Source organism: Tachyglossus aculeatus, chromosome 1 (genome assembly GCF_015852505.1).
Source record: "Tachyglossus aculeatus isolate mTacAcu1 chromosome 1, mTacAcu1.pri, whole genome shotgun sequence".
Classification (NCBI taxonomy): domain Eukaryota; kingdom Metazoa; phylum Chordata; class Mammalia; order Monotremata; family Tachyglossidae; genus Tachyglossus; species Tachyglossus aculeatus.
Genome location: NC_052066.1, coordinates 90,204,626 through 90,220,467, shown reverse-complemented (window position 1 = coordinate 90,220,467; position 15,842 = coordinate 90,204,626). Strand labels below are relative to the sequence as shown.

The window sequence follows — 15,842 nt, the reverse complement described above, 5'->3', positions numbered from 1 at the left end:
TGTCCCCCTCCTACCTCACTTTGCTAAGAATAGTACAAATTAGCCCACACACTTTGGTCCTCTAATATCAACTTACTCTCTATATCTCAATTTCATCTACCTGGCTGCTGACTCTTTGTTCACTGGTGTGGGCAGGGATAGTCCCTATTGCTGAATTGTCCTTTTCAAGCACTTAGTACAGTGCTCTGCACACAGTAAGTGCTCAATAAATGCGACTGAATGAATCCCCGTCTAGACTGGAATGCCCTCCCTCTTCGTATTGGACAGTCCACAACTCTCAAGTCACATCTCCTCCAAGAGGCCTTCCCTAACTAAATTCTCATTTCCTCCATTTCCCCTCCCTTCTTGATCACCAATGCTCTGGGATCTGTACCCCTTTAGCCCTTGATATTCACTCCATCGCCAATCCCACAGCATTTATGTACACATCCTTACATTCTCCTATTTCCATTTCCCCCTTCTGTAATTTATTTTAATGTTTGTCACTCCTTGTGGACTGTAAACTCCTGTGGGCAATGGTCAGGTCCACTAACTCTGCTGTATTGTACTCAAGTTCTTAGTACAGGGCTCCGCGTAGATAAGCACTCAGATACTGATTGATTGGCATTTATGGCATAACAGCAGATGAAAGATCCTGGAGTCATTTTTCTGTCCATTCTCTCTCAAATCTTGGAAAGAACAATACCTAGCTAAAGTGATTTTTTTTTAGTCACCCAAAATGGAAAATTCTACAAAAAATATTTTAACACAATACTTTGAGCTCTAAATTGCCAGTTGGGACCACTTCCAAGTCTCTGTGATGTTCATTACAAATGGACAGACCAAAAAAAAAAATTCTCCACCAAATGCCACTTATATAACAGTAATTGCATTTGCTTCAGCTTCAGTAAATTCACTCAGATGCTCAAAAATCTCTTTTAATTATGCTTTTACCAATCCCATGAATAACATTAGTTGATGTTACAAAAACTAAAGAGGAGGTAAATCTTTTACATACCACAGGAAATGTGACCACAGTGAAAGCAAAGCATTTTTGTCCTTAAAATATGGCTAACTTGGCTCCCTAGAAGGAAGAGGTTTCCAATCAATTTACTAGTCTTCAGCATCAACATGAAAATACTATTTTCTTTCCCCTTGGAATCATCTGGGAAGATTGCATTTTATTTTTCTTGAATGAAACCCTTTATTCGTTCAAGCCATTCCTCACTTTCCATGATGTAGTCAGGGAGTTACAAAGTTATCACATCACCTCGACCACTGTGTTTCAGTTACATACAAAGCCAGTAGCAAAAATATGTAACAAAATGTGTGTAAAACAAATATTTTCTCAATTTTATATACAGAATTTCTCTAGTTACCTTTCCTCCCTCTTCGCCCCCAAATGACCGTTTAACTGGGAGAACTGGAAAATCCTGGGAGAAAATCGGGTCCCAGTTTCCAAGATCTCTCTTACCTTAATCTGAGTGGGGAGGTTAGGGGAGAAGGTACACGCAAGTGTTCATTTGTTTGTCCCCCTTTAAGTTTCTGGAAGCTGAACTACAAATCAGCCGTTCTCTCAAAAATACAAGAAAGCATCTCCGTTCTCCCCAGCAACAGGTGAAGACAGAGATGAAAACTTTCAAAATTATCCCCTTTTCAAACTCTCTCATGACACGGCAATGTAGGATTAGAGTGGGGGATGGGGTAGGAGGAAAGCTAGTTATTGTATTTTTTTTTTGCAATATTTTGTACATGGGCACCAAATGTCCGGAAGAGCTCTGCAGTTCAAATTCACATGCATAACAAACCTACGTTGCTGAGAGTCTTCACATCTACGACATGCAAACTTTCCATGACTCGTTCACTTCACAACACCCACCTAAATATCATACATGAACAAGGGGGACCACGAGATCTGTTTACATCTCCTCAACGGGAAACACGCATTCGATCGAGGGACGACCAGGACACAAGCTTCGAAATGGCATTTCTAAACAGTTTCGGCAGGGAGCACAACACTTCTCACTGAAAAGCTTGGATTCTAGGGAACGGCTTGTAAACATTGAAAAGGTAGCTCCGTACAGTTTACAGTCGCAAAAGAAAATAAATTTCTGGTTTATCCTCGCCGCTTGGCTCAGTCTGAAAAACGGAATGGTCTGTGCAAAACTGGTCAAAGCCACCGTATCTCAGTGAATTGCAGGAGCCCTCTGGGATCCCACGGCCTTCAAGCACTCCACCTTTCAGGTTGTTTAGATAGCCCGCTATGTAGGAGCCGGTGGAGTGTCTATTTATGGCAGGAGGGGCCGCCAAGGGTTTGTTTCTAAGAACGACCCCGCCAACGTTGCTAGAGTGCCCATTTTTTTGCTTGCTGGCTTCCTGCTTCTCCTTGGCCCGGCTGGCGATATTCCGCACTCTGCTCTGACTCCTGGATGACAGCTTTCTGACTAATGCCTTGGGACAGTCACTCTCCTCCTCTTTAGAACACAGAGTTTGGCAGCTGTCTTCTTGGTCAAAGGACACGAGTCTTCTCAACTGCTCTGTCAGAGTGTCAGTGGATGGTGGTCTCTTAGCTTTCACAGCTACAATCCTCTTGTCTCTCATGCCGGCTGTGATGAAACTCCTACTGATGCACTGGTACTTGCTTTCAAAATTGCAAGAGATGTCTTCTGACGTCAAATCTCCAAGGCTTTTCGACTTTCCAGGGCTCGGCTGCTTTAGTGCTGCAGGAGGAGGGTAGGGTGGTGAGATACTGGATGAAAGAGCGGGCACAGCGTGAGCACTGGTCCCTAGGGGCATGCATGATGGGCCAGCCTTCCCACCCGAAGTCTGCAGGTAACCGTTATGCACAAAGCCGACGCTCTGATAAGCCGGACAGGAAATACTGCGATTCTTTATGGCTCGGATGGTAGCAACGTCAAGGGCGCGAGTGGGAGGGGCGTCGTGAGACAAGCCATTCTCCAAGCTTCTTTGATCAGAGGGGTCCAATGGCCAGTTGCGCCGCTTCAGTTTCAAAGGAGAGGCGATCTCTCTCGCATCGTCTCTCCCGTATTCGTAAGTTGTTATCAGGAGGTCTTCCGAATCCCCTTCGACTTCCACGAGACTGCTCTCTCCGGAATTAAGACCCGGGGGGTGATCCTCCGATGTCACGTCGTCCGAAGTTGAGGGGCTGCAATCCTCGAAGGTTTTCCAAACTCTGTCACGATTAAACTGGGGACTGAGGTGACGAAAGCGAGGAGTGCCAAAAGACTCTGACATTCCGCTGCCGCCTGTGTGTTTCAACTTGTTCTTGCAAATGGGTCGGTCTGCCAGGTGGCATTTTGAGACTGCTGTGGGTGCAGCTTCGTGGACAGTGGTGTACGTAGAATATTCTGTGGTCTCGGGACTGGAGAAGACTGTGGTCTCGAGGGATGAATGTCGCCAGGGGACCACAGGTTTGCCATTAGGAAATGTATTCCCATGGGGCGTTTTGGGGCCCAGGCTAAGGAATGGAGTAAGTCCAGGCATCGCGCTGAAGGTCTGACCGCCGGTACTCTGAAGACTTGAGACAACGGTGAGATCGGTCCGGTTGTCGGTGACGTCCATTTGGCCAATCAGTGCTGAGACTGAACTGCCCAGTTGGCTCTCATCTGTCAGAGTGACTTCGTCAATCAGGCGAGAGATGTCAGTCTCCTGCATGACGGCAGTGGAGTGTAAGTCATGTCCGTCGGAGCAGACGGCAGAGATATCCGACAGTGAAAAAGAGGTCACAAAACTCTCCTGAATTGCATCCCCTTCTCTACTTTTAATTTCCAGTTCACTCTGAGATAGGGAATTTCCTGAAATTGTTCTTTTGGTTTGGTTGGAAACAGAAGGACTCCCTTCCTTCTTGTTTTCTGTCCCACACACGGCTTTGAATAGTTCTTTCTCGGGTCCTGTCCTGGAATGCTGCCTTGGAGACATCTGTTGGTGGGGATGAAGGCGTTCCTGTGTTTTCAACAACAGTTTAGGTTGGGATCTTCTCCCTGAAAAGTCTCTTGCTAGCGAGTCTGATATTGTTTGCACCTCAGCACGGGAAACACCAGGGTCCACTGTGCTGGGATCTTCGGGGCGAGGAGCGGAACGGTGGGGCAATCGTTTTTGATCAAGTTTGGCAAATCCTGGCTCTTTTTTATGTGTCCTTCCATTTCTTGCACCATCCCTATGTTCTGATAAATCAAACAAAGAACACTTTGAGTTACATATGCCACTATGAGTAGCGCTTGAGAACAAACATTTTTTTTCACTTCTGGACAGACAAATGGAAAACGTAAAATCAGCTACAACTGTGGAAGGATTTAATCATGGGATTGTGTGGATTTAATACAGATTATCTGTGTGATATGAATAAATGGGAAAATATAGTTGCAGGCACTTCATTGAAGTTCTCCTTTTGATGTCTATTACATCAGCATATGATGTAATATTTGCTGTAAACAATGCCAATGAGATACCATACTTTGTACATTCAAAATTACCTTCAGTTGTTTTCTAGTCAGATTTGTACTAGAAAGAAGCATGGTAATAAAAACAGAACAAAACAGCTCTGTTAAACAAAACACCATAACATCCATAAACAAGATGCTTGATTATAACACTTAAATTACACACCACTGTTGTCTAAAAACATTTTTTTTTAACCAGGTGGTAAATAGCATGATTAACCAGGACAAAGATTTGCAGGCTATGGGGAACACTCAGGCTAAATTAGAACCCAACAGGCAGTTTTGACACTGTACCTTGTACAGAGAAGCAGCATGGCCTAGTGGAAAGAGCACAGGTGTGGGAATCAGAGGACCTGGGTTCTAATCCCAGCTCCACCACATTCTTGCTGTGTGACCTTAGGCAAGTCGCTGAACATTTCTCTGCCTCAGTTCCCTCATCAGAAAAATGGGAATTCAACACCTCTATGCTCTTCTGCGTAGACTGCGAGCCCCATGAGGGACCTGATTATCTTGTATCTACCCCAGTGCTTAGTACAGTGCTTGGCATGAAGTAAGCACTTATATGCCACACAATTATTATTATCATTATTGTGATAAAACTTCAAACTGTGAGTTCTATATCAAAAACAGTTGCTTTTTTCTTTCTATGCCTGCTAACGTCTAAACCTTCCTCTTTCCGTACATGAAAAATAAAGTCAGGCAGAGGACGGGGAAAAAAAAAGTCTCTCAAGGATCTCATTACCATCATTATAGTTACTATTTGAAAACTATTTTAAATGCTTTAATGCTAAAAGAATCATGGTAAAAGGATTAGGGATCTTTCCTACAGAGGGAAAATTTTGTTTAGCATAAAACTCCATGGCAAATTTTAGTATGTTGGTAATATCCAGATAGATTCACATATCACATGGTAGAAGCACAAAGTGGATGGATTTCCTAAGTGTTTCCTTATTGGCAATTGCAGAAATCAAGTTGTTTCCAGGACTGTGATTCACATAGGTGACCATCTGCCCTCCTTCATCTGCATGGAGGCAGGGAGAGGAATGTACACTTGGAGTTCATCCATCTCTCCGATTCTAAGTGATCACGCCACGGATATGGAGTGGTAAAAACTTTATTCCAATAGAGTTTTCTGCTTCAGATAGGTGTCATACCTAAACCTAAGTGGGACAAATCTTTTTTGTGGTATTACTATGTGCCACACACTATACTTAGTGCTGGGGTAAATATAAGTTTATCAGGTTGGACACAGTCCCTTTCCCACATGGGGCACACAGTCTTACACCCCATTTTATATATATGTTAATTGAGGCACAGAGAAGTTAAGTGACTTGCCCAAGGTCACTCAGCAGACACGTGGCCTAGTGGATAGAGCAGAACCCAGGGAGTCAGAAGGACCTGGGTTCTAGTCCTGGCTCCTCCATTTGTTTGCTGTGTGACCTTGGCCAAGTCACTAACTTCCCTGTGCCTCAGTTTTCTCATCTGTAAAATGGGGACTAAGACTGTGAGCTCCATGCGGGACGTGGGCAGTATCCAACCTAAGTCCTTGAATATACACTAGTGCTTAGAACAGAGTCAGGTACATAGCAAGTACTTAACAAATACCATAAAAAAGTGAGTCTCAATTAGAACCCAGATCTTTCAGACTTCCAGGGCTTCTATCCACTAGCCACACTGCTTCTGCAGATTGAAAGATTAGGTAGCATCCTCATATTTCTCAATAGCCCTGATTAAATTTCACTTACTAGTCAGCTAAACCCATGGAGAGAATTGTTTTTGATAATTCCTGCCCCCATTCAGAGTGAAGACCCTGAAAGCAGCGTGGCTCAGTGGAAAGAGCACGGGCTTTGGAGTCAGAGGTCATGGGTTCAAATCCCGGCTCCACCACATGTCTGCTGTGTGACCTTGGACAAGTCACTTCACTTCCCTGTGCCTCAGTTACCTCGTCTGTAAAATGGGGATTAAGACTGTGAGCCCCACGTGGGACAACCTGATCACCTTGTATCCACCCCAGCGCTTAGAACAGTGTTTTGCACATAGTAAGCGCTTAATAAATGCCATTAAAAAAAAAGGCATTAGTTGGAGTCAGCCAGATGGATTTTTTTCTGAAAGTTTACAATGAGAGTTGGTGAGGCATAGTGTGAAGAGCCCAGATCTGCGGGTCAGGAGATCCACGTTCCAGCCTGGGCTCGACAACCTGCTATGTAATTTTGGGCAAATCATTTAAACTCTCTGTACCTCAGCCTCCTTGTCTGTAAACCTGGGAGAAAAAATACCAGCTCTCCCTCCCTCTTAGGCTATGAGCTCCATGAGGGACTGGGACTGAGTCCGGTCTGATTAGCTTGCATTTACACCTGTGCTTATAACACAGTGCTTGAAACAAAGTAAGTGCTTAGTACCATAATGCTTTTCATCCCAGGAGTCTACCTGATGGGCATTTGATTCCTGGGGGCCAGGGATCCTGCCCTTCTCTATTTGTCCTACTGCCCAGACTCAGGGACCAACACCTGACTCTGGGCAAATAAAGTCAGAGTTCAATGATTTCCCTTCGGCCACTACATCCAGGTAAAGGACCAGATTTATATCTTTCCATTGCCTTTGTGTTCAAAAACCAGACTTTTAAAATCAAATTATTTGGAAGAACTGAGATACCCATTTTCCTTCAATAACTTAGGACAAAGATCCCACAAATATCCTTCAACCACCTTTCTTCTCTTTAAATTAATTCCCAGAAAAATCCATTGCCCACCGCCCCATCCCGATGAAAATGTTCACAACGGAAATCGGACTGGGCCTGGACCAGAACTATAATAATTTTGTCAAGGGGGCCGATTCCAGATCCGCTCTCCTCGGGCTTCATTGCAAAAGGACTTGTGGAAATCCCTCTCAGTCATTCTGGTTCTCCTGCTGGGTCTGGTTGAGATTTTAGTCACCGAGCACCAAACTGCAAACATCAATTCACCTATTTCCACCCCTGCCATTTTGACCTCAGAATCAAAGCTGAAGAAACTTTGGAAGCAACTCACCAAATGTGTTTTCTTTTCCTTTTGATTCTTTCACGATTTCCCCCAGGGATGGTGACAATCCCCCAAGGAAACATTTATCCACAGGCATAGATACTGGACGTGCCTGTAGGCTCCTTGTGGTTCTCCGAAGCACGCCATCTTTCTCTCTGGCACCGCTGGCCTCAATCATATTATCTTTTCCTTCCATCATTTCTTGGAAGCCTATTTTGCTCTTCTTCCGGCCTTTGGCTGGAGCACTGGCGGTACGTCGCAGAATTCGGTCACCAATGGAACGCTTCCGGACGTAATGGGAATTGCTTTCAGAAGAACTGTGCTTGGGATTCTTATTGAATAGCCCTCTCAGACCTATCAGTTGCCTATTCTGTAAGTACAAATGAAACCAGAACTTTCAGACAAAAGGCCCAGAGACAGCGAGAGGCCCGTTCAATGGCAGGGCTAGGGAGATCACCATGAAAAATGAATGCAAAAGGACATTTCACAACCACTGAAGTGTGTGGACAAAAATCAGCTTAGAGCATCCTTGCACACATTCATGCAAGAATCATCAGGAAGGCAGCCTGCCATAACCGCAGTAAAGTTTTATTAGCGTTCTCTTAATCAAAATTGACAATGTAGTAAGAAAAAAGCCACAACAGCAGATCACTTATAGACAGACTTTCATGAACTGGCCCACTTTAAAGCAACATCAAAATGCTTCAAACTTTGATGTGGAAAAATGAAGTGATATGATAGATCATGCGGCCAGGAACCATGAAAAAACTATGTCCAGCAAGGGGAAAGCATCATGCTAATGAAGTCTACCTTTGTGGCTCCTAGTAAGTGCAATATAGTATAACTGGGGTTGAGTATTAAAGGACTCCACTGAAAAGGAAAGAAAGGCAAAATGTATTTGGCTGAGGTGTTGCTCTGTGTATCATGAGAAAATATCACGAAACCCATCCATTACAAATTCTTTCTCCAAGTGCCTATTATAATACTTACACTTGGATTTTACTCCTTATGCTTCTCATGACAAACTTAATACCACATCCACAGGGCAACATATTCCCCAACCCAAATATATCCTGAAGGTCAAAATATGACTCAACCTAACACATTCACCCAGTGGAAGGAGAAAAGGGCAACCAAGAACTTAGGATTTGTGGGACACTGGTTTATTATAATCACCAATCAGTCTGTGGTACTATTGAGGGCTTACTGTGTGCACAATATTGTACTAAGTGCTTAGGAAAGTACAATTCAACAGAACTGGTAGACATGATCCCTGCCCATGAGGAGCTTACTGTCTACAGGGGGAAAGAGACATTAAATAGAATAGTGGGAGGGGAAAATAGTACCCTCTTCTCTAAGGCTTTATCTCTGGAACACCTGGAATTCCTAAGGGCTCTGGGTATTACTGTAAGCTAAGCAAAGAATGTTTTTTTTTCATTCAATTCTATTTACTGAGTGCTTACTGTGTGCAGAGCACTGAACTAAGCGCTTATAATAATGATGATGAGTTTACTATATGTCAAGCACTGCTCTAAGCACTGGGGTAGAAACGAGGTAATGAGGCTGTCCCACGCAGGGCTCACAGTCTTAATCTCCATTTTACAGACGAGGTAACTGAGGCATAGAAAAGTGAAGTGACTTGTCCAAAGCCAAACAGCTGATAAGTGGAGGAGCTGGGATTAGAACCCACTACCTCTGACTTCCAAACTTGTGCTTTTTCCACTAAGCCACGTATTTTTTCCATCAGTGTGATATGAAATGTGCTAGATTGATGGCCCAGAGGCAAAAAAGTAGCCTAACCACAGGCCAAGGACAACAGGAAATCATGCCTTTGGGGTGCAGACTCCCTTCTCCGCTTCTCAGGACTCTTGATTTGAAGAATCGCATTCCGTTCCTCCTTCTGCCTGGGGTCATTCTTTACCAAGAGTTTTATTAGGTCACAAAAAACTCTTATCCCTACTAGATCAGGGAGCTTAAGGTGTTAGAGGTGAAAGGCTCCAGGATTTATTCCAAGTGCCATCAAGTTTAACTGATCTAGGATTTTATAGATATGAAAAAAATGAAGATACAACTATTCTGAAAATTACCTGCATTCTCAATAAACATCCAGTGTGTCTTAATAATATTTTATTTGGACCTATTTCTCATTTCCTCGGGAGGTGGGGAGGAGGTGTCAAGACTAAACTCCATTTTATAACCATTTGTCGTCTGGTAGTAAATTAGTTTTAAGAAACAAACCTTTTAGGGAGCTCCCTCAGTGAGGAGAGAACAGTGGAGAAAGGTTATTTAGCTAACAGGAAAAATAAAATCATGGTTGTGTAATGGTGCTTTTATTCCCAAGGGATTGTCCTGTAGACCATAAGCTCCTTGGGAGAAGGGAATGTGTCTGTTATACTGCTGTGTTGTACTCATCCAAGTGCTTAGTACAGTTCTCTGTGCACACTAAGCTCTTAATGAATATGACTGATTGACTGATTGTCATATTACTTATCTCATTTTACTTTCACATCAACCCTGTGAGGTATGTGGGAAAGGAAATACTACTATCCTCATTTGGCAGCTGAAGAAACGGCAGTAAAGAGACATTAAGTAGTTTGCCCTTGGTCACACAGGAGCCCAGCAGAACACCAAATCTGACAGGATGTGTACAGGGTGAGTTTTAACATGGATTTTCTTATATTTCTTATATATTTATTGTTTTCATTATATATTATATTTATTTCCTCAATTTAGAAGATTCCCAACAAAATCGACCCTGTTCCTAAGGCACCATATCTTCTCTTCTCTTCTCTTCTCTCCTCCCTCTCTCTCTCTCTCTCTCTCTCTCTCTCTCTCACAAACACACACACACACACACACCCCCAAATAGCCATAATTTGGTTCTCACATTACTACCTACCTTTCCATAGATTTCATTGATCGTTATATGAACAAATATGGATGCTTCTGTTAGCCCTTCCAAGTACACATGTCGATAGCCTGAGGAAGCACAGAAAAAAAACTTAGATGCAGTCACGGTTTAATTTTTCTGTAGGTTCACAGTTATTGTTTCACATAAGAATGTTTCACTTTCTTTCGTGCAAGTCATAGGATTTACTGACCGGGAACAAGGCTGCTGAAGGTGACAGTTCTTTGACCAACAAAGTCTCTTCCAATCGGATCGTGGTCCCAAACAAGAAACCGAACCAAGGCTATGTCCGGCATGTGTATGGTAAATGTCAAAGTTTCTTCCCAGACAGGGTTGAAGCCTAGGGTTAAAGTAGATGACAAAAATGTCTAATAACAGAAAAGGCCCAGTAAATAAATATTGACATGAACACACTATGAAACTTCTTATTAACCAAAGAAACATGTGGCCTATTCCATTATCTAATATCTATGCTCCATCCAAAGAGCTGTGAAGTTGTCAAGGCAGCAACCTCTATCCAAATCCTGAAAACTCTAAAGACTTGATAGCTTCTTTTTTAAATGATCTTTGTTTAGTGCTATATGCCAGGCATTGTAATAAGTGCTGGGGAAGATACGAGATAATTAGGTTGGACACAGTTGCTGTCCCATATGGGGCTCACAGTCTTAATCCCCATTTAACAGATGACAGAATTGAGGCACAGAGAAGTGAAGTGATTTGCCCAAAGTCACACAGCAGACAAGTGGCAAAGGTGGAATTTTTTATGGTATTTTTTAAGGGCTTACTATGTACCAGGCACTGTACTAAGCACTGTGGACTTACTTACAAATGCTGTCCACATTTACGAATGAGGTAACTGAGGCACAGAGAAGACAAGTGACTTGTCCAAGGTCACCCAACAGACAAGAGGCAGAGTGAGAACTAGAACCTAGATCCTTTTAACTCCCAGGCCCACTAGCCTATGCTTCTTCTCTAACAGCATTGATTTTTTTGAATAGATAGCCCTTTTAGAACACCAAGCTCTTATTGGTCAGTCCATCGTGGAAGGGCATAAAGAAATAGCTTAAAAAAAAGGATATGATATCCCTGAAATCCACCTCTTTCCATTACCTATGCTAACCATCTTCCCCCAAATCCCCTAACATTATAAGATAGTGAAGACTTGAGACACTTGAAAGAACAATTTTTGACGTTCTTCACCTCACAAATGGAAGAGATATTTAATTAGAAATGAAGACTATGAGTGAAAATGAGGGCCAATTGGATCACTTTCATTTAGGCCAAACTGTACTTGAGAAAATAATTACTAAATTCCTTTTGGAAATGTAAGTACTCTAAACTCGTTCAGAATTATTTCTTTCCTCAAGAAGAGTTCCTCTTTGCACATTTGAGTTTTATCGTGCAATCACAATAATTAATAAATGCATCCTGATTCATTCCCTGAAGAGGTGATATAAGCATTGATATTCTTTAGGGAATGTGATTTTTGTGTACTCATTTGAATTTATCTAAGGCAAAACTGACCAAAAGACCTTGCTTCTGCAAAAGTTAGCAAAGTTATCTTTATTGTCCTTACTTAAAAATTAGACATTTACACATTCCTTTGGAATGCCCCTTAGGCACACTTGGGCATCAGCTCTCACTGATCATTAACTTAGTGTGTTGGGTTCCTGCCCAAGGCACAAACACCCAGTGAAAGGACACAGAGGCACCACCCCTGACCTGAGAAGGGAAATATACTGAAGTCACTCAGTGATTTTGTTGACAGGATGAAAGTCTCTCAGGCACCAAGACCCTTTGGGAATGAAAAGCTCTGAAGCAGCATGTGATGAACTGTAGGGTCTGGAATGATCACGATGAACCAAAAGGGTTTGTTTCCAAAGGGCTGGGAATCTGAGGATTCCTTAACACACTTTGCTCTCACCTCCAAAAGGCCAAGAGTACCTACTTCCCCTCAAGAGCATCAGTGGCGTGCCTTCTTTGGTTTCTGGGCTGCCACACGACCTCATGAGTGTTGGGCGGATGGTAGCGAGTGCCGCTGATTGCGGCTTCAAAGAAAATGTGTGGGAGGCTTTGGAGTGTGGAAAGCAGAAATTCGGCTTTTACTGAGTGGCTTTAGGCACACTCGTGCTTAGTGCAGTGCTCTGCACAAGGCACGCACTCAAATATGAATAGTGTTGTCTAGCGAAAAGAGCACGGGCTTAGGCGTCAAAGGACTTGGGTTTGAATTTTAGCTCTGCCACGTTCCTGCTGTGGGACCTTAGGCAAATCACTCAACTTCTCTGTGCCTCAGTTCCCTCATCTGCAAAATGGGGATTCAATACCTGTGCTCCCTCCTACTTAGACTGCAAGCTCCATGTGGGATCTGATGATCTGGTTTCTGCCCCAGTGCCTAGCACATTGTAAATGCTTAATGAAAGTAACTGTCATCACTGTAAATACCACTAATAACTGCAAATTGTTGGGCTGGAGATGAGGTTTTTTTCCCCATGTGACTGCAGTTATGGAGAAACATGGACAGTGCAAATGGGGATTGGCAAGGTGGTGACTTGACAGGTAGGATATGTGGGGTCACTGGGCATGGAAAGCAGAGTGGTCTAGTGGAAAGAGCACGGGCTTGGGAGTCAGAGGTTATGGGTTCTAATCCCGCCTCCACCACTTATCAGCTGTGTGACTTTGGGCAAGTTACTTCCCTTCTCTGGGCTTCAGTTACCTCATCTGTAAAACAGGGATTGAGACTGTGAGCTCCACTTGGGACAACCTGATAACCTTGAATCTACCCCAGCACTCAGAACAGTGCTTGGCACACAGTAAGCACTTAACAAATACCATCATTATTATTATTATTATAGATGATATCGGGAAACAGTGAGTAAGCTCATGGAGCAGAGTGTGTGGGGTTGGGCTAGCTCTCAAGCTTGCCAAGCTAGCCAAGTTAGCTCTCTTCCTCCCTTCAAGGCCCTACTGAGAGCTCACCTCCTCCAGGACGCCTTCCCAGACTGAGCCCCCTCCTTTCTCTCCCCCCCTCCATCCCCCCGCCTTACCTCCTTCCCTTCCCTACAGCACCTGTATATATGTATATATGTTTGTACATATTTATTACTCTATTTATTTTACTTGTACATATCTATTCTATTTATTTTATTTTGTTAATATGTTTGGTTTTGTTCTCTGTCTCCCCCTTCTAGACTGTGAGCCCACTGTTGGTCTCTATATGTTGCCAACTTGTACTTCCCAAACGCTTAGTACAGTGCTCTGCACACAGTAAGAGCTCAATAAATACGATTGATTGATTGATTGATTGAGCTGTAATAGGAAATCAGGGAGCTGAGGTGGGATGGGGTGAGCTGCTGAGTGCATTTATTCCACCTTATTTATTGAGCGCTTACTCTGTGCAATGCACTGTACTAAACACTTGGGAGGGTAAATTACAACAACACACATTGTTTGAGTGCTTTACAACCAATGTTAAGGACGTTAGATGTGAAGGTGGATGGTCAACCACTGGAGGTTCTTGAGGAGTGAGAAAACAAGTACTCTCATCACTGATCTCTTTCCCACATCCTACCCCTTGGCCTGGGGCTCCCACCCCCTCCATATGATGATGATGGTATTTGTCAAGCCTGATGATTTCAATTTTGTTGCTGAAGTATGTAACCAGGTCATTAGGGGAAAGGGATGCTGGAGGCAGGGGGACAGGAGGTTTGAGGAGGGAGTTATATGTCTGACACAGCTGGCAGGGGCAGAGGGTATGGGAATAAATTAGAAAGGAGAAGTATTGTTGTCAGGCAGTGGAGAGGGCCAACCTGAAGCAGATAACAATGAAAGGGTTGGGTGGAAGTACAGATGAAGTAAATAATTTGAAGCAGGTGAATATTTTCTCTTGAGAAATGGCCAAGAAGGATGAGAGTGGGGATAGTGGGGAGCTGGGCTGGTGAGGAGAATTTGGGAAGCTCACGCCTGATGGTTTTTATTTAGTCAGCAAAATAGTTTACAAGATTATCAGTGGAGGTGGAGGGGGGCGGTTATTACAAGTCATGAATAACTGATGGAGGCCAGTGTTCATGGTAACTGATGAGGATAGAGAAGTCATACTACTGTGTGGAGAGAGGGCAGAGTTACAGCAAGTGAGGGGGAATGTGAAGTGGATAAAGTGAGCCTGATGCCTGGATTTTTGCCAACAGGGCTACATGGCACCAGGGCAAGAGCAGAGAAAGTGGGGTGGTCCACCTGAATCAAAAGTAGCTTCAAAGTAGCCTCCCCATCCATTCTTCTGACAGCCAGGGCACGGGGGAAGTAGGGGAGAATGCTAACAGCTAGATGGTGAAGGAAGCAGTGGAGGAGCTCCACTCCCAACCTTTTGATTTGTCAGTCAGTCAATTGTATTTACTGAGCACTTACTGTGTGCACAGCACTGTACTAAGCACATGGGAGAGTCTAATATAACAGAGTTGGTAGACGTGTTTCCTTCCCACATTGATCTTACAGTCTAGAGGGGGAGACAGATATTAATATAAATAATAAAATTACAGATACCTACATAAGTGCTATGGGGCTGGGAGAGGGGATGATCACTGAATAGCTATTCAGTGTAGCTATGGGCTTCCCCTCCACACCTAGGTTTCACGCTCACTCACTTTTCTTTCCCCACAAAAAGCTTTTCTGCATGGCACCCTCTCTACAGAGAATGGGTACAGAAGATTGTTCAAGGATTTGAGCACAAATTACACGGGGAGCTTTAAAAAGACATATAAAGTCTTTCTAAAATCTCACCTCTTAAAGGAAACTTTCCCAGATTAGCTTTTCCTTATAATAATAATGGTGGTGCTTGTCAAGCACTGTTCTAAGTGTTGGGTAGATAAAAGCTAATCAGGTTGGACACAGTCCCTGTCCCACATGGGGCTCACAATCATAATCATTCATTCATTCATTCAATCGTATTTATTGAATGCTGTGGGCAGAGCACTGTACTAAGCACTTGGGAAGTACAAGTTGGCAACACATAGAGACGGTCCCTATCCAACAGTGGGCTCACAGTCTAGAAGGGGGAGACAGACAACAAAACAAAACATATTAACAAAATAAAATAAAATAGAATAGTAAATATGTACAAGTAAACTAAATAGAGTAATAAATCTGTACAAACATATATACAGGTGCTGTGGGGAGGGGAAGGAGGTAGGGCGGGGGAATGGGGGATGTGCTTAGTACAGTGTTGTGCACACAGTAAGTGCTCAATAAATACAATTGACTGACTGACTAATCAAAAGGTTGGGAGTGGAGCTCCTCCATTGCTTCCTTCACCACAAAAAAAAATAAAATAAAATCCCCATTTTACAGATGAGAGAACTGAGGCACAGAGAAATGACTTGCCCAAATTCACACAGCAGACAAGTGGCAGAGCTGGGATTAGAACCCAGGTCCTTCTGAATACCGGCCCGTGCTCTATCCATTAGGCTATGCCGCTTCCTCCCAACT

At 43.4% G+C, this 15,842-nt stretch overlaps 1 protein-coding gene across 3 annotated transcripts in view; it reads right to left on the bottom strand.

Annotated features, from left to right (window-relative positions):
* Window positions 1-907: 907 nt before the first annotated feature.
* PLCH1 (phospholipase C eta 1) overlaps window positions 908-15,842 on the bottom strand; it is a 232,013-nt gene continuing 217,078 nt past the window's right edge. Inside the window, exons 19-23 of one of the 3 annotated variants that reach the window (XM_038747572.1) lie at window positions 10,558-10,704; window positions 10,356-10,435; window positions 8,267-8,326; window positions 7,466-7,826; window positions 908-4,163 (exon numbers count right to left, since the gene is read on the bottom strand). In XM_038747572.1, coding sequence (XP_038603500.1) covers window positions 2,065-4,163; window positions 7,466-7,826; window positions 8,267-8,326; window positions 10,356-10,435; window positions 10,558-10,704 — 2,747 coding nt within the window. In that variant the 3' untranslated portion in view covers window positions 908-2,064. The remainder of the gene's footprint in view (window positions 4,164-7,465; window positions 7,827-8,266; window positions 8,327-10,355; window positions 10,436-10,557; window positions 10,705-15,842) is intronic. The other 2 variants (XM_038747573.1, XM_038747574.1) reach the window with 2 other exon arrangements.